Source organism: Pantherophis guttatus, chromosome 2 (genome assembly GCF_059756535.1).
Source record: "Pantherophis guttatus breed Tessera chromosome 2, ASM5975653v1, whole genome shotgun sequence".
Lineage (NCBI taxonomy): Eukaryota > Metazoa > Chordata > Lepidosauria > Squamata > Colubridae > Pantherophis > Pantherophis guttatus.
This window is the reverse complement of record NC_142064.1, coordinates 158,435,756-158,455,225: the sequence shown is the minus strand read 5'-3', so window position 1 is coordinate 158,455,225 and position 19,470 is coordinate 158,435,756. Positions and strand designations below refer to the sequence as shown.

The 19,470-nt window shown below is 43.3% G+C and overlaps 1 protein-coding gene across 1 annotated transcript; it reads right to left on the bottom strand.

The window, feature by feature from the left end:
* Positions 1 to 281: 281 nt before the first annotated feature.
* On the bottom strand, positions 282 to 18,684 carry SLC25A10 (solute carrier family 25 member 10). Its single transcript, XM_034412878.3, has 11 exons — positions 18,342 to 18,684; positions 14,228 to 14,347; positions 12,930 to 13,044; positions 12,793 to 12,841; positions 12,079 to 12,120; positions 11,688 to 11,731; positions 9,072 to 9,142; positions 4,390 to 4,482; positions 2,709 to 2,786; positions 2,412 to 2,468; positions 282 to 1,956 (listed from the first exon to the last, which is right to left on the bottom strand). The coding sequence occupies exons 1-11, from the start codon at positions 18,429 to 18,431 to the stop codon at positions 1,855 to 1,857; spliced, it is 861 nt and encodes a 286-aa protein (XP_034268769.2). The 5' UTR covers positions 18,432 to 18,684; the 3' UTR covers positions 282 to 1,854.
* Positions 18,685 to 19,470: the final 786 nt, after the last annotated feature.

The window sequence follows — 19,470 nt, the reverse complement described above, 5'->3', positions numbered from 1 at the left end:
CTGTCAGGCCATCTCTTACAACTATGGTGAAATTTCAGTGAAATTATTGGTGATCGAAATATTAAAAATCATTCAGAAAGACAAATTCGCAAAATATTTCTGCAGTTTTGAAAACGAATTCCTGTGGAAAATTAATCCATGTCGCCAATCCAGTTTCACCACCCATTTCTCTCTACAATTGTACAATTATTGCTCCATGTATTTGCAGCTTCAATTCTGGAATGAATGCAACATTGCAGCATGTAAGATTATTTGGCAATCCAGAAATAAATAACACCTGCTTTGCACAATCACTTTATTTTCATGATTCCTAAAGTGCTGATCACTGGCTCCGATTCTTGGAATTGGCAATAATCACACACCCACTCCCCACCCCCCCCGAATGGCACACTGAATGTGGCCAGCAGCCCTTCCACAGGTTAGTGGAGGATAAAATCAATAGATGCCCCAAAATTTTTTCATTAAACAGGCTCCGAGACAGAAAAACAAAGAATACATCAATGTTACAGTAGGATCTAGATGCTGTCACAGTAAGAGCAAGGCAATCTGGGAAGATTCCACAGCCTTTGATGCTTCTTCCAGTGGTACCAGAAAGGCTCAGGATAAAAGCTCGACAAACAAATATATTGTAGTTACTATAAAAAATTGATGGCCTTCTGACTTGACACCGAAGCCCATATCCCACAGGGACAAAAAGGAGCCCATCTGCTAGGCTCCTTTTTTTTATTCTTCCAAGGACCTCACAAGGCATCTCCAGTTTTACCTCCCATCTCTGAACTTTAAATGGGCAGCTGCACTGCCCATTCACAGGATGGGGGGAGATCTACATGCATTCAGAAAACCTGTTCCCTCTTAGATAGGAGTTTCCAAGGCAGCCTCTCATCAGTATAAGGCCCTTTGGTTTCAGAAGGCTTTGGTTGAACAAGCTTAAGGAGGCAATTGAAGGAGAAGAGTGATATTAGACTTGCTACGGACTGAGGTGTGTGGAAGGACATCACTTGCCCAATGCCACAATCCCAGGAAATAAACACAGAGGACCGCTTGTTCCTTGGACTGCAGCTCTAAGGGTAAAAGAAGACTGAGGTAGGAGAAAGGGAGCAGGCAGGACAGAGTGAGAAAAGCATTGTTCTCTCCACATTATTGAATAATAATTGGAGACCCTGCTATGTCAAGGTCCCTGCCTGCCTGATATTGCTATCAACTGCCCTTGGCAGCCACCAGAACCCCTTTCCAGCCCCTAATTGTAACATTTAGAAGTGAAACAAACTTGTGATGAAGGATCTCCCTCCCACATAAGGCCAACACCCTTCCACTTGGGGAGAAAGGAATCCTCACACAGATGGAAAGGGTATGGCTATACATGAGACTAGGAGAACAATGTTTTCAACATTGTGTGTGTGTGTGTGGGGGGGTGTCTTCTGAATGAGGCACATGCCTGTTGACAGCACAAAAGAAAAGCATATTAATAAGAAAAAAAATCAGACAAGGCTGTTGGAATGCTGGCTATTATGGCAAGGAGACAGAGAGGTTGGGAGTTGATGAGGAATGCTGTGGTATCAGCAAGCCTTCAACACTGAAAAGGTCCTGGGTGCTGATGGGCAGGGAAGAGAGGTATTTGGGACTGGTCACTGAAAATCCTAGTGGGCTACTCCACTAGTAGGCACCAAACCATATTGAAAAGCTGGCCAAGAGCAGATGCCAAACAAGGACTTTCTGTGAGATGTCAGACAGTGTCCTGGCACTGAAGGGGATACCTGCCCCTCAAGGAGGGAAAGAATATGACACCCAACAATTCTGGAACTCTGTAGTCCCTGTTCCCCATCTTTTTTTAACTCTTAACAGGTCTCTTCTCCCTTAGGTCAATACTTTAATCCCAAAGTATTTGCGTAGTTGCTCCAGGAAGACAAAGGTGAGCACAGTATGAGGGACCAAGCGAATGCCAGCAGGAACAAGGCCCTAGAAGAGGAAAAGAGGGGGGAAAATCAGCTTTGGCCACTGTGGAGTTTCAGCTGCATACAGTATCCTTCTCCAATACACATTGATATAAGAAGGCAAGGTAGGACTAGGAATCAAATGGCATATGACAAACAAGAACTCATTGCTAAAACAAAGTACATATTGCATATTCTGCTCCCCTGTGTCTTGTCTATAACTGGGCAGCAGCCCTAAACCAATAAGGGGAGATCTTAGCCTCAGCTAGTTGCCACCAATGGCTAAGCACTGGAGAGAAAAGATGGAGGCCACCTTGCACGTTTTGATGAAGGTAAACGATCAGACAGAAACAGGATGGAGGCCAGCACTTGTGGGACAGGAATGCATGGGAATATGAGAAATTCTAAGCAAATTCTTCTGCTCCTGTTTGATCTATATGCCATGATTACTCACTGTAGCTCCCATCTCTCCCATATTACCTTATAAAAAGCCAATGGCCCAAGCTTGGCCGTTTCCACTGCACAATGCATGACACCCTGAAACAAAATGGGAAGAACTCAGTGCATGCGGATTTGACTCCAGCTCCAGAACCCACCCAGATCCTCACAAGGTTTCATCTCTTAGCTTTTTAATGAAATTCAAGAACAGAATGCTGAAATCACAGGGCTGTGACGCCAAATGGCAAAGACAGCAATGCCTAGCCACTGGTGTTTAATGTGAGCACCTGCTCTCTAACAAATCAGAAAGCTGGCAATCACAGCAAACCAATCACTCACCCGATATTCGCCTTGGGAATTCATAAGTCGTGTTTTTAGCACATCCAAGGGTTGACACAGGAATGTAGCACATCCTCCCTGCAGTTCAGAAAAAGGAGGATGACAAAACAGATTCAGACTGATCTGAGACATTGCATGGGGGAGAATGGCTTGTGTTCTAGCTGGAACTGAATATAACTTATTGTATATCAGATGGGTATGCACAATGCACCACATCTCTCCTGCCCCATTAGAAATGGGAAAAGTCTTTTCACTTAGGCAGGCCTTTACAGCCATCCAGTTGTATGAAACTAAAAGACAATCAGTTAGACAGGCTTAAAATGGAAAATAAGTCTTCTCTGACTTTACCTCTTTCAGATGTGTTCAACTACAACTCGCATCATCCCAAGCAAGTTAGAGCTTCTGGAGTTATTGCATGATCTTTTATAGAAGAATCAGAAACTTTGTTTTCCCCCTGGAGCAGGGTTTTTCAAACTTGGCAACTTGACGACGTGTGGACTTCAACTCGCAGATTTCCTCAGCCAATATGCTAGCTAAGGAATTCTGGGAATTGAAGTCTACACGTTTTCAAATTGTCAATTTGAAAAACCCTGCTCTAGAGCAGGGGTGTCAAACTCACGGATGCATCACACATTGGCCATGGCCACCCCCGTTTTAGTGAAGGGGGAAAAAGTTGTGATACATTACATGACAACGTGTCATAGTGAGTTTGACACCCCTGCTTTTGTTAATCTGACCTCATTGCCTGGGACAGCCTCCCTGACAGCTAATCTTCTTGTCTTTGTAGTCATCTGTAAACCCCATTTCTTATGTAAAGTATATGGCATTGTATCTAGAAGTTACTCTTCCCTTTTAATGACCTTTCCTTTGCCTTTATTAATCGGAAAATAAACCATGAATTCTGGCAGAGATGAGCACCCTTGGCTGGTGAAGGACCATAGTTAAAACACTGTTAATTTTCACCTGTTTTCTAGCTAAAATAGCAAAAAATATCCTTTGTTTTCAGAAATCCGGGAAGGTAGGGGGGTGCTCCAAAGCCTGAAAAAATGGGCCTTGGCTTGCCAATTTCTTGTCTAGCCTTAGAGCATAATGTAAATCCAGACAATAGTTCATTTAATAAAGCCCGCTTAAACAAAACAAAACATAGCTTTGCAAACTATGTGGATAACTCAGGTGCACTTTAGCAGCTGTTTAAAATAACGAGGACTTTGAGTCTATGTAAATCAGAATAGTTTTTGATCCATAATGCCAAAGTCTCCCATCAAGTGTGACATTTAGATCTTGCATACTTTTTAAAGCATCAGATAAGGGGGGGGGGAGGGGGAGAGTATCAATGCCAAATGCATCTGTGTTTTATTTGCCTTGGTGAGCCACCACCTGTGTGCTGATATTCATCTACCACTTTAACCTTACAATGTGATTTTTCTTAATCAACAGACATTTCCCTCTTAAAATTAAAATGCAGGAACAAGGTGCCCAAAACATGCAGAGAAAACCTGGATATATGCAGCAATCCAGCCTACTCCCAGCCTTGACAGCTCTGGGAAATAGGCTGTACTCCACCTTTCCAAGGAACTGGCAGAGCAACCCTTGAACATTAGCGTAAGTAGCAAAAACTCTTATAAAGGCACACAAATACACACCCTTAGCTCACTTTGCACCAACACGGATATATACATACGGCAATAAAACTGGCCAGGAAATGAGTAAAAATATTGTCAGTGAGTAAACCGGTCCCAAGAACCAACTGCTTTGCCTGGTCATAGCAAGCGAGCTGCAAAGAAACGGAAAACAATAAGACTGTTTGTGAGCGTCATGAGCAGATTTGGAAATTAAGCAGACGGGCTCAAACTTCTGCTAAACCCCAAGGGATCAGGTAGATCAGGTTAGGAGTTCATGGGTTTTTAGTTTGGAGCCCTTAATGCAGGGGTGTCAAACTTGCGTTGTCATGTGACGTAACGGGACTTTTTTCCCCCTTTGCTAAACCGGGCATGGGCGTGGCCAGCACATGACGCATCTGACGGGAGTTTGACAATCCTGCCGTAATGGATCTGTGAAGAGCCTCTCCTTTCCCACTGGGACTACCAAAAAAAATAAAGGTGCCAGAGGTCTGCAGTTGTTAAACATCTAAACATCACGCCAAAGTGTGCCTGAGCTGTTGAGATTACATTCCCTAACCCTGTTGTGGCCTCACAATTTCCCCAGGGTGATGCCATCGTACAGAGTTAATTCCCCACAGAAAAGGAGTACTACATATCCTCCTCAAAGAATAACCTTCCTCCTTCTGTAACCTTCTCCAGTCTCCACTTTTTTTTTGCAGTCCCAGAAACACAGACAAAATACAAGGGATTATAGCCAGTCGGTTAAATTTTGTCCTCTTGAATGAGAAGCAGAGAAGAAAGATGCTTAAAATACTTTAAATATCCTAAGTAGGAAAGCTGAAGTCACCTTGCTATTCATTTCTGGACACCATGGAATACCATTCTCTCAGAATTTAGTAAGAACTTCTATACAATATAAGGATCTAAGACAGAACTTTGCTTGATTAAAAGTGGCTACAGAATTTCCATAACGGCTGACCAGCTGCCAATTTAAAATCCACAAGGAGAACACAAATATTGAGTATTTGTTTTATTAATCAATTAAACCAAATTATATATAGCCACCCATCTCACAAACAAGTGACTCTGGACAGCGTATAACAAAGCTAAAAACAGTTAATAAATAGCAATGGCACTCACTTATATACCGCTTATATTTATATTTATATACCACTTCACGGTGTCTTACAGCCTTTTCTAAGCAGTTTACAGAGTCAGCATATTGCCCCTAACAATCTGGGTCCTCATTTTACTGACCTTGGAAGGATGGAAGGCTGAGTCAACCTTGAGCCGGTCAGAATTGAACTCCTGGAGTGAGCAGTGAGTTAGCCCTACAGTACTGCATTCTAACCACTGCACCACTACGGCTCATACATTAAATACATTAAAAAGTATAAAAGCTAATACAAAGAATAGTAGATGAAGAGTTGTTTAAAAAACTGGAGCCACCTCAATAGTTCACCTATCCCCAACCCCAGAAACTGGGCTGCGCAAATAAGCAAAGCCCCGTTGGGGGCCACTGCCCTAGGTGATGGAATTATAACATGCTCTCTCTGCTGGATCTGATTAGATGGGCAGATGAAATAGGGAACAGGTGATTCTCAAATAACCTGGTCCCATGCCATGAAGGGCTTTAAAAGTTCACACCAGCACCTGGCAACACACTGATAATCAATGCAGCTCATAAAGCAGAGGAGTGATGTTTGTTCTACCAGAGATACACATACAGTCAGGTCCAGAAATATTGGGACATCGACACAATTCTAGCATCTTTGGCTCTATACACCACCACAATGGAGTTGGAATGAAACAAACACAATGTGCGTTAACTGCAGACTGTCAGCTTTAATTTGAGGATATGTACATCCAACTCAGATGAACGGTGTAGGACTTACAGCAGTTTGTATATTTGCCTCCCACTTGTTAAGGGACCAAAAGTAAAGGGACAATTGGCTTCTCAGCGGTTCCATGGCCAGATGTGTGATATTCCCTCATTACCCCAATTACAATTTGCAGATGAAAGGCCCATTTCAAGTGTGCTATTTGCATTTGGAATCTGTTGCTGTCAACTCTCAAGATGAGATCCAAAGAGCTGTCACTATCAGTGAAGCAAGCCATCATTAAGCTGAAGAAACAAAACAAACCCATCAGAGAGATAGCAAGAACGTTAGGCATGGCCAAAACAACTGTTTGAAACATTCTCAAAAAGAAGGAATGCACCGGTGAGTTCAGCAACACCAAAAGACCTGGGAGACCATGGAAAACAAGTGTGGTGGATGACCAAAGAATTCTTTCCCTGGTGAAGAAAACAGTCTTCACAACAGTTGGCCAGATCAAGAATACTCTCCAGGAGGTAGGTGTATCTGTGTCAAAGTCAACAATCAAGAGAAGACTTCACCAGAGTGAATACAGAGGGTTCACCACAAGATGTAAACCATTGGTGAGCTTCAAAAACAGGAAGGCTAGATTAGAGTTTGCCAAACAACATCTAACAAAGCCTTCACAGTTCTGGAACAAGATCCTATGGACAGATGAGACCAAGATCAACTTGTACCAGAGTGATGGGAAGAGAAGAGTATAGAGAAGGAAAGGAATTACTCATGATCCTAAGCATACCACCTCACCAGTGAAGCATGGTGGTGGTAGTGTCATGGCGTGGGCATGTATGGCTGCCAATGGAACTGGTTCTCTTGTATTTATTGATGATGTGACTGCTGACAAAAGCAGCAGGATGAATTCTGAAGTGTTTCGGGCAATATTATCTGCTCACATTCAGCCAAATGCTGCAGAACTCATTGGACGGCACTTCACAGTGCAGATGGACACTGACCCAAAGCATACTGCAAAAGCAACCAAAGAGTTTTTGAAGGGACAGAAGTGGAATGTTATGCAATGGCCAAGTCAATCATCTGACCTGAATCCCATTGAGCATCCATTTCACTTGCTGAAGACAAAACTGAAGGGAAAATGCCCCAAGAACAAGCAGGAACTGAAGACAGTTGCAGTAGAGGCCTGGCAGAGCATCACCAGGGATGAAACCCAGCGTCTGGTGATGTCTATGCGTTCCAGACTTCAGGCTGTGATTGACTGCAAAGGATTTGCAACCAAGTATTAAGAAGGGAAAGTTTGATTTATGATTATTATTCTGTCCCATTACTTTTGGTCCCTTAACAAGAGGGAGGTACATATGCAATCTGCTGTAAGTCCTACACCGTTCACCTGAGTTGGATGTACATACCCTCAAATTAAAGCTGACAGTCTGCAGTTAACGCACATTGTGTTTGTTTCATTCCAACTCCATTGTGGTGGTGTATAGAGCCAAAGATGTTAGAATTGTGTCGATGTCCCAATATTTCTGGACCTGACTGTAACTGCTCTCAACACTGCATTTTGCACCAGCTGAAGATACTGTAGCCCCATGTAGAGTGTATTGTGGTAATCTAACCAAGAGGTGACCAAGGCACGAGTGACCATGAGTAGTGCCCCTGATCTAGAACGGGCACAACTGGCACATGCACACAACCAGAAGATTCTATGGATAGTGGGCTTTACAGAAACATACTTTTTAAAAAACGGACGTACATTGGCTAAGATGGTGCTGTGGTTAGAGTGCAGTACTGCAGCCTACTTCTGCTGACTGCTGGTTGACTGCAATTTGGCAGTTCAAATCTCACCAGGCTCAAAGGCTGACGCAGCCTTCCATCCTTCCGAGGTGGGTAAAATGAGGACCCAAGTTGTTAGGGGCAATACGCTGACTCTGTAAACTGCTTAGAGAGGGCTGTAAAGCACTGTGAAGCGGTATATAAGTCTAAGGGCTATTGCTCTTGCTATGTACAACTGAACGGTTTGGACAGAGGCAGCATGAAAATGGTGGAATATTTAGCTCGTCAAGTGATCTATTCCGAAGGCAACTTCATAGCTTCCTGAATCAATCCTATGTTCGAAGTGCCCCAGATCTAATGCCATATTCAGAGTATTTTGAACCACTCCTGGGAAATTTCTTTCTGAAAACCACCAATATTTATCTCACCTTTATTACTTTTTATAAGTAACGCAAGCTGATGAGCATACCTAATACTCCTGCTTCCTCCTATTTTCCCCATAACAACCACCCTTGTTTGGACCCAGAGGGCAGGATTGGCCCAAGGTCACTCAACCAGCTTTCATGTCTAAAGTGGGACTAGAACTGGTGCCTTAACCATTAGACCAAACTGGATCTTGCCCTTGGACTGGCATGCCCTGGAAGGGGATCAGAGTATTCTGAGGTTCCCTCAAATATTCTGTTTCAGGTCCATGAATTTTGCACATCCTTCATGTTTATGAATGTGTATCTGCAGGTAGTCCTCAACATACGACCACAACCGAGCCCCAAATTTCTGTTCTTAAGCAAGACAGTAGTTAAATGAGTTTTGCTCCATTGTGTGACCTTTCTTGCCCTGGTTGTTAAGTAAATCACTGCAGCTGTTACATTAGTTGCTCGTCAGAAGTTTGCAAAAGGTGATCACATGACCTTGGGACACTGCAACCGTCATAAATATGAATCAGTTGCCAAGCATTTTGATCACATGATCATGGGGATGCTGCAAAGGTCACAACAGTGAAAAATGGTCATTAGTCACTTTTTTCGGTGCCGTTGTAATTTTGAATGGTCACTAAACGAACTGTTGTAAGTTGAGGACTACCTGTCCATTCTTGGCCTAGATGGACACACTTATTTATGTTCAGAAGAGGCTCACAGGCAACATTGACTCTGGATTCTTACCTGTCCAACGGTAACCAAGGCTCCTCTGCTGGATGCCATTGTTCCTCCTGAGAACAATTTCCTCACACCCTCTGCAAAGACAAAAGCCTGGTGTTTACAGATTCCATTTTAGTGGTGTTTTCCGCTTATCCTGTGCAGATGCAACTCTTCCTCCCCACAAGGCATCCCTCAAGAACAAGTATTCTTCTATTACTCCCAAGGAAAAAGAATGGCAGAGTATATTTACGAAAACACCCGGAGAGCAGAATAAACCAATCAGCAATACACATCCCAGACTGGATATAATGGCTATAAAAAGGTTAGACGGCTGTGTTTGAAAAGAAAGTTGCCTCAATGTACGTAGCCACAATGAAAGAGGCAAACAAATACATCTGCTGATGAAGATCAAGGGAAGATCCTATTAAATGCTTGCAGATGAAATCTAACTGTAGCAAAGACGCTCTGGCTAATACAAGTGCATTTTATATGCTCTGCCACGAGTTCAATTTCACATTCATTGCACTCTAACTGAGAGCTAATATCCTTGAGCAAAACAAGCTACTCTCACTTCTGGCTTCAAAGTGAGATTTGGATGGGACACCAGCTGTCATCTAGGACTACACAGGCTATAAATCAGACAGTTCAAATCAAACACCCGGAAGGCGTTTGGAGGAAGATTGCTCAGTTCTCAAGAACCACAATCTGGATCTTAAGAAGGGCTTTGATTTTTACCTTCTGTACCTGGCAAGGAGGAAGCCGAGGACCTGCTTCAAAAGCCTCTGCCTCAAGAATACTTCATGGTGCCTTCTGCCTATACAGGTAGTCCTCGACTTATAAACCATTTGTTCAGTGGCTTTTTGAAGTTACAATGGCACTGAAAACATTGACTCGTGATCAGTTTTCAAACTCATCACCATCATAGCACCCCCGTGATCATGTGATCAAAATATGGTTGCTTGGCAACCGGCATGTTATTTATGATGGTTTCACTGTCCCGGGGGTCCTGTTATCACCATTTGTAACCTTTCCTGACAGCTTCCAACAAACAAAGTCAAAGGGGGGTGGGTGGGGGAGAGAGAAGCCAGATGTTGTTTAATGACAACTGCAGTAATTCACTCAATGACTATGACAAAATAGGTCGTGAAATGGGGCAAAACGCAATTAGCAAACTGTCTTGCTCAGCAACAGAAATTTGGGACGCCATTGTGGTTGTAATTTGAGAACAACCTATAACTAGAAGCATCACTGATCCATAAGGATCAACCTCCAATTGAAAAGAGAGAAGATATAAGACCACCAGGATGGGGCAACCACGACAACCACATACTGGGCTCCTGCACCCACCTCCACTGGCTGGATTACTGAAAATGGACCTTTCTTACCCATTAGGCACAAGAGGCACAGTGCCTAAGGCTCACAAAAAATCCTTTTAACACAGAAAGAATAAAAGTGAAGTAGAAATTTCATGTCTTGTCTTTCACTCTTGAAGATATACATAGTACAAATACATAAAATACAAATAAAATATGCATAGAATGCAGATTAAAAGCTTAATCATATATTAAATGCTACCAAGAAAATTTAATTCTCACATTTGTGATATTAAATCATCAGAAGTTATAAGAGAAAAGTATGCCAGAAAATGTTGAAAAATCACACTAAATACGTAGTCCTTGTTTAACAACCGTTCAGCAATCATCTGATGGAGTTGAACAAAGATACTTACAAGACCATTGTGGCTATCACAGCATCCCCCAGTCACATGATCATGATTCAGACACTTGGCAACCAGTTTGCCATTAAAACAGTCGCCGTGTGATGTGGTCAGGTGATCACCATTTGTGACCTTCACTGCTGGCTTCCGATAAGCAAAGTCAGTGGGAAAACTGGCAGGAGGTCTCAGATAGTGATCACATGGTGTCATGCTTAACAAACATGCAGGATTCGCTTAACAACAGCAAACAGAACTGCCACAACCGCTGTTGTAACTTGATGTAGTCAGATGACATCATGCTTTACGATCACTTAGCGACAGATTTATTTATTTATTTATTTATTTATTTTGTCGCATTTCTTTGCCGCCCAACTCCCAAGGGACTCTGGGCGACAGAGTTGCTGGTTCCAATTATCAGAGTGAGGACTATCTGCATTATTAGAGCAGGGATGGGGAACTATGGCCCCTTTATGAGTTGTGGACTTCGACTCCCAGAGTTCCTGAGTCAATATGGCTGACTCGGGAATTCTGGGAGTTGAAGTCCACAAGTCATAAAAGGGCTATAGTTCCTCACTCCTATTCTAGAGAAAGGGACAAAGACAAAAGTGCCTAGGACCCACAGAAGTCATAATGTAGCCCTCCCTGGAGGGCCGCTAGTTGCCCACAAATTCTACTTTAGAGTGTTCTGCTCAGGGAATTCTTTTCCCCTTCAAGTAAGCTTAATTCAACAAGGGTCTCCTAGAGCAGGGGTGTCAAACTCGTGTCGTCACGTCGTCACATGATGTATCACAACTTTTTCCCCCTTCGCGAAACCAGGGATGGGCGTGGCCAGCGTGTGACGCATCTGGTCCGTGGGTCACGAGTTTGACATCCCTGTCCTAGAGTCACAATATATTTCGGCTGTACACTGATTACATTCTTACCTTCACGAAACACCCGATACAGGCCATCCAAGGCATGGGAGTAGCTGGAAAACAGGAAGAGATAACAGCTTTCATTAATATTCATGTAATTCTGACAGGCGCTCACTACCCCAGCTGGCTACTATCGAAGACTTTTAATCCCATTTTCTGTCTGATAACTCTGACAGATGGGATTTAGACATCTGTGGTGAGATTGCCACCAATTTAAAAAAGATCTTAGACTTGAGAGAATGAACATCTGAAGATCAATTTTGTCCCTCTGTGCTCCTGCATATTCAAGAGGGTTTTTTTTGAACAGAGATAGGCCACATAGCCCTTCCTTCCCCCAATGCTCTTCTTTGCCTTCCCATATTTGTTCACTTTTTGCATCTGATACAGCTCTGATACTCACTTGCGTCGCAGATGTGCTGGCTGCTTAATGTCATTCTGCATCCTGGAAAAGAACATGACAGCAGTGTTGAGATGTGGGAAAAAAAAAAAAACCTCTCTCTTCAAGCACCCCACCAAATATAGCTTTGTTTGCTCGAAACGACCTTAAGAAGTAGAGACACTTGAACAGGAGTGTCAAAGCTGCGTCATCACAGTGTTGTCATGTGACGAATCGCGACTTCCCCCCCTTCGCTAAACTGGGTGTGGGCGTAGGCAGCGCATGATGCATCTGGCCTATAGGCCAGGGGTGAAGTCCAGCAGGTTCTGACACATTTTGGAGAATGGTAGTGGAAATTTTGAGTAGTTCAGAGAACCAGCAAATGCCACCTTTGGCTGGCCCTAGAGTAGGGTGGGAATGGAGATTTTGCAATATCCTTCCCCCAGGAGTGGGGTGGGAATGGAGATTTTGCAGTATCCTTCCCCTGCCACACCCACCTAGCCACACCATGCCCACCAAACCACACCCACAGAACCGGTAGTAAAAAAATTTGGATTTTACCACTGCTACAGGCCATGAGTTTGACAGCCCTGCACTAGAATATCCTAAGAGTGCAGATTTCACCAAATTGTAGCCTTGTTCTTGGCAAAATAAAATCCTTCTCTACCCTCCACTAATTTAGGATCCTCCTAAAGATCCAGAACTGAGTTTTGGGGAGGAGAAGAAAGAAAAACTGACCTGACATTCACCATATCAGCTGGGGTCCCCACGAATCCACCGGTAAATCCTGCAACCAAAGGACAGCAGATGAAAAACCACTGCCCAGCCTGATATGACTTCACCCTTCTTTCTGTACTTGCCAAGCCCCAGCTCACCTCCTACTGCACCTAGCAGCACCTTCTGGTAGAAGGGCAATGGCCCCTGGGCACCCTGGCTCAAGCTGTCTCTCACTGTCTCATAGATGGCAAAGCGGGTGAGAGAGTACGTCATCTGAAGAAGCAGAAAAGAGTCACAAGAGGATGTGTTAACTGCTCATCAGTCTATGGAGATTCTGAATCACCCAGGTCATGGTTGTCCCAAAGGTGCTTTTTTAGGAGTCAACAGGACTTTGTTTTTTCTTTGAAAACATTGGATGAGGAGCGAAACGTCTTCAAAGAAAAAACAAGAAAGTCCAGCTGACTCCTGAAAAAGCACCTTTAGGACACCTGCTCATCAGAATCACAAATATCCATTGTCCGCAGGCCACATGCAAGCGCTTCCCCCTCCTCCTTTACCTGTGCTGGTTCCTCCTAACTGCAGTGCCCAAATTGGGCAGCAATAACATTTAGCTATTTGTAAATAGAAAAATAAGCAAATTAAGTTTATTAAGCAAGTATGACATGCCTATTCTACTTCTGTGCCCTAACATCCTTGGTATACCCCACTAAAAGATGAAAAAAATTTGCTTTCAGTTTTTTATTATTATTGTTAAAAAAAAAAATTGCCCTAGCTAAGTTTGTCATGCTTGTAAAAATATATGGCAAGTGTGACTGCAAGTGAAGTTTTTCCCTCAGATCCTGCTTAATGATGAAAACCATAAACGCCAGCATTACAACTGGCTTAATACAGAATGACTGATTTAGACTGCAGAATCAGCCTCTGCAGGATATTTATGTAGTATGTGAAAAAACCAACCAAGATCTTAAGGTGCAGAAGGAAAAAGCTGTCACTGTCAAAATATTATGAAGTGGAAATAATTAATTGCTTCTGCTCCAAGTTATTCCCATCTACACATATTACTTTACTAAACTCTGGAAACACACAGGTTTCCCACCTGCACATATTCTGTTAAACTCCAGAAACACACAGGTTTATTTAATAAATTTCCATACTTAGCGTTTGCCTGATCTACCAATATGGCTGTAGGTAGTCAACAATATTCTATTTTCATCATTAGTATTTTACAGACATTTTGTTACAATTCTACAGTTTCAGAGAGTGCATAAAATTCATAAGTGCTTGGTTGGGAGCTTGAATGTCATCGGAATGCTCAACATGGATTTTTAGGAGAAAATGCTGGACAGAAGTGCAGAATTCTCATTGCCAATGATGAAAGCAAGAAGCTGGCACCGGACACAACAAGCAGGATGGCAGATGATGAGGTGAGCCATTTTAGCAGCAGCCAAACACTCACTTGTCGGCAAAGCGAGGCACTGAGCCCATTGTAGAGAGCTAGAAAACCATCGTTGCGAATCACACGTAGCGCCATCCCTGTCATGCGCATCTTCACTTCCTGCTGAGTTTGCAGATGAACCTAAGCAGAAGTGGCAGATAGGTCAAGTTCACATTTTCTGGATCTCATTTGCTGAGGGGCATCCCAGGCCAAATAAAAAGGCACTGAAACACTCCAGATGCAAGAAGCCCATAAGATTGCCCATAAACCCATAAGAAGCCCATAAGATTGCCTCTATCCCTCTAGCCCTGGATTCCACTGGCTCATGCTTAAAGAGAACATTTTGCCCTGGCCCTAAAGACAAAAGATTCCCAGTAGCTATGATTGATCTTTCCAGTTTCACATAAGAAATAACACCGGTAATACCTTTGATCTATAAAATTTATGATAAAAACATTTGGATTCCTTTCCTTCCTCTCTAATAGGGTTTGTTAACCGCTCAAGTGGAAATATCTATCCCATGGGTGTCCAACCTTTTGGGTTGTCTGGACAGCACTGAGTGAGGAGGGATTGTCTTGGGCCGCATTTAAAATATATATTATAATGTATAAAAAACACGTAATGGTCTTAAAAGTTTACCATCTTGTGAGGCCATATTACTAGCTGTCCAGGCATGTCCAACCCAGCCTGTGGGTTGGACATGCCTGATCTAGCCAGAAGCACCAAGTTCTAGTTCTTAGCCACAACCATTCCAATTTCATCTTTCTTCTTCTTTTGACAGAGCTCTGCCCTGCATTCCTCACTGTATATCTAATTGGCAGTTAACTTTGGATGTTTTAATAGTGAAAAGCAAACAACACATCTTTCAGCCAGTGCAAAAGACTCCAAGGTTTGCACAGGACTCGGCAACACTGAGAGCTTGTTAAGCTATCCAGTTCTGCAGCATGGAAATCCAACTTAAAAGTTGCTCCCAGATAACTATTCTATTCTGTGCTGCTATGGGGCAACTCAAGTTAATAATAATACAACCACACAGAAGTTCTAGGTGAAAGGCCCCCAAAGTTAATCAAACAACATAGTAGCGCTGTTTGGCTTGCTGATTACTCTTCCTCCTTTAGAACGGCAGTTCCCAAACTTTTTAGCTTGGTGGACCGGCATGGTGTGTGTATGTGAGTGGCAGGCGCAGACGCACGCACATGCATACACACAACTCCATATCTGTGAGCAGAGCTTTGTCTGTGCACGCACTTGTCCAATCTCTCTCATGGCCCAGTTTTGAACAGGCTGCGGCCCGGTAGTGGGCTGTGGCCCAGGGGTTGAGGACCCCTGCTGTAGAAGGAGGAGAGCTGAACAAGACAAGGAGGCGAATATATGGAATGTACTGTATGAGATGCCAGGAGAAAACACAAACATTCAGTCTAGTAGCACAAACGTTCTTCCATTCCACCCAGTATAAGAGGAGTCCTAAAAGCCCAATGAATAGCTGGGAACAGGCACTTGAATGCAACCCCCTCAGATTTCTATCAATGTGGTTCATCAGTTAAGAGTAATATCTAGTAAATCGACTTTAACAATCAATGTCTTGAAGTAGCCTGTGATGAGAGTATATATTAGACGAAGCTACAGAAGTATCTGCTGTCAGGAGAGGGCAATGAAAAGTTAGCTCTGACTAAGATGGGCATTGTACCAATTTTTTAATGATAGTTCAAAGATCTATTGTAAAGCATGAAATTGGAATTTGCTCCTCAAGCAGCTAGCCAGCAGGTCACAGAGGGAACACATGCAGGAGGAAGAGGAATTCTGCAAGAGTTAGCACCTTTGTGTTGACTTGAAGGTGCCAATAGGCAGGCAATGACAAACAAATGGAAACTTTCCTCCACATAGACCACATTTAAGTGTGCCAAATGTCTGAGAAGAGAAAAGCATGAGTGAGATTATAAAACAGGTTTGATCTGGAAACGCTCTGGAGGCTGGATATGGAAACTTGCAAAGCCCTCAAAGCACCTGTTCCAAAGCAAATTGCCTTTAACAGATTGAGCAGCCTGACCAATTTATGCCACCTCTATTCTTTTCTATGGGTTGACCTTGATAAGTGTCCCAAGGATATACCAGAGCTATTACAAGCACGGTTAATGTTCTGCAACGGATACCACTGTTGTTCACTCAGTCTTCTGCGTTCTGTTGCCCTCCATAGGCTTTGGGGCTACAACTATCTGAATTTCTGGCAAGCATGGCCCAAAAATCCAGCAACAGGCAGCCTTAAGAACAACCATTCTTAGAATGCCATGTAGAAAGAATAGGAGTGCAGAATGTTTTGGACAGGGCTAGAAACTATCATGCTCTGAAATTCATCTCATCTGCTAAAGATTTCTGTTCTTAATTGAGACATTTGTTAAGTGAGTTTTGTCCCATTTTACGACATTTCTTGTTACAGTTATTAAGCAAATCACAATTGATAAGTTAGTCACACGATTGTTAAGTGAATCTGACTTCCCCATTGACTTTGCTTGTCAGAACGTCACAAAAGTTGGATCATGTGGCCTTGGAACACAGCAACCGTCATAACAGTTGCCAAGCATCTGAATTTTGATCCCAGGACCATGGGGATGCTGCAAAGGTTGTAACTGTGAAAAACGGTCATAAGACACATTTCTCCATGCCATTGTAACTTAGAACAGCCACTAAGCGAACTGTTATAAGTGGAGGACTACCTGTATTTCAAGGGGAAATGCTGCAGATGCAATTCTGGTATATTGACTGAACTGAGGCTTGTATGCAAAGACAGGAAGATGACTCACAATCAAGCAATAAAGTTTCCAAACTAAAAAAATAATCGAGGATTACTAAAAAAATAAAATAAATAGTAGTCCTCGATTTACGTCAGTTCATTTAGTGACTGTTTGAAATTACAATGGCACTGAAAAAAGGACTTGACCATTTTTTACACTTAAAACTGTTGCAGCATCCCTGTGATTACGTGATCGAAATTCAAACGCTTGGCAACTGGCTCATTTATGACAATTGCAGTGTTACATGATCCCCTTTTGCGACCTTCTGACAAGCAAAGTCCATGGGGAAGCCAGATTCACTTAACAACTATGTTGCTAACTTAACAACTGCAGTAATTCATTTAATAGCTGTGGCAAGAAAGGTTGCAAAATGGGATAAAACTCACTTTACAAATGTCTCACTTAGCAACAGAAATTTTGGGCTCAGTTGCGGTCATTAATTTGCAGTCATTAAAACTAGTTAGTATCAGGATTTGTTGCTTTGTGAAGAAATATTGTTGTACATTAATTAGATCAGAAAAGTTGAAAAGTTCTTTCAGAAGTGTCCTAGTCACTAGTGGAAGTCTTGGCCAAGGAGCCTCAGAGGAAGTCAAGCAAAGAAGGCAAAGAAATGTGTTTCTGGCCTCTTTAACATTTGTGTAGCTTTTCTACTTCCCACAATGCTTTAATAGGGATGAAGTTGGGCAATACTTTCTTGCTTCAACTGCCTGAGAGTTGTTGGACTAGAATCCTAGAAGAAAAGCTTGTATAGCCAAATAAGAAGCAGCCCCAGCATCACACCAAAGCCAAGGGGGGGCAGTCTGGCTCTCCTTGTGGTCATCTGCCTTTCGGGTGGGCAATTAGGGATTTCTGTACATTTCTTGGCAGGAGAAAGATGAATGGAAGCAGGCAACGCAGACAAACAAGTCAGTAGAATATAAACTGACAGCAAACAGCCCTCCTTACTAGCACTGATGATGTTACCTAATTAGGGTAATGAAACGTCTGCAAGGAAACAAGCAAGCTCAAGGGAGCACCAAGGACCCCCCTCATTTCAACCCCGAGCTACAAATATTCGACTTTATTGTCAGGCAGCGCTTCCTAGGAATAAAGGGCGCCAAAATGGCAGCTGGGCAACCATTGCAGCCATGGTAACAGTTGGAGATCCGCCTCCGGCCATACCACGCATTTGCCCCAGGTAGAGGCTCCTACCAGGCTTCCCGGGCCCTGGACTGATCAAGGAAGTAGCTGCCGGGAAGACCTTAGTTAGCCCTACCGCAGCCTGCTGTACATCGACTGCAGGATAAGCAAGTGGCCGAGTAAGAAAGAGTCCTCCTTCCCTGCTTCCCTCCCTTGCCAGGACGCACCTTGAGTAAATCCAGCGGGTGCGTGCAGCACGCCGCCCCACAAGAGGCCAGGCCCCCGAAGTACCAGCGGGACACGCGTTTCTCCGCCATCCTGCTGGCGAGACTGGCTTTCGCCGATCCCTCCCCTCCCTCCTTCTTTCGGATCCGGCAAGCCCAGCCTCTGTTCTGCACACCCGAATGAGGCGGCCTTAAACGGGCAACGCCGTGAGCGACGGAGGAGGAGGGAGAGCTTAAAAGAGCAACCGGGAGGCCAAAGGTGCGCAGCTTGCAAGAGGGGCCAGGTGTTTCCCGGGCTGCTGTGTAGGTTCCCGCCCGGGCTTCTCTTTCGCGAGAGGGACTCGAATTTCTGGGATTGGCGTTGAAGTCTAAGACGGCTCCGAAGACGTTTTCACCAAGCCGCAAAGCGCCTTTTCCTATGCACATTTGTAAGACGGCAGCCTAAGACTATTTTATGACGTTATGAGATAAAGGATTTGTAATCCTAAAATGTACCATAAGATATGTGTGTTTTGGAGCAAGTCTTGCTGTCTTCTTCCCCCTCCCTTTACTGGGAATGTTTGGTAGGAAATTAAAAATTCAGCTTTAGCTTGCATTGCATTGCTGTTTCACCAAACTATTGAATTTAAAGCCTCTTCTTGCCATTCCGTCTTTCTTGTGTATATAAGCTGCCCTCTTGCAAAGCTGGCTCCCTTTAGATAGTTAACATAGTTGTACTGTATACATCAGTCTTCCTTTGACAGATGTTCTTCAGATCTACTGGCTATAGCTTTTCTAACTCCTACTGCATTGCCTTTGGCATAGCAATCTGAACATTGTATATCCTGCAGCAAAGTCATCTTCAAGGCTCCTAAGAGGGCATTCATTTTGCATGATTTACTGCTGGTACTGAATAAAGATGTGCAAAACTTCCACAGTTGTACCGTTTTACATCTGAAACAATTCTTTTGAAATGGGCTCAATCATTTCAGAACTGTTTCAAGTCCAAAATGCTTCCAAAATTATGTTAACCTGTTTCAGACTTGAAGCAATACACATTAGAAACATTTTGCACACAATTGCTCTATTTTTTTCCAGTAGCAGGGTGTTAATTCTTCAATTCCGCCTTCTGCCACCAATAGCCTCTCACCGC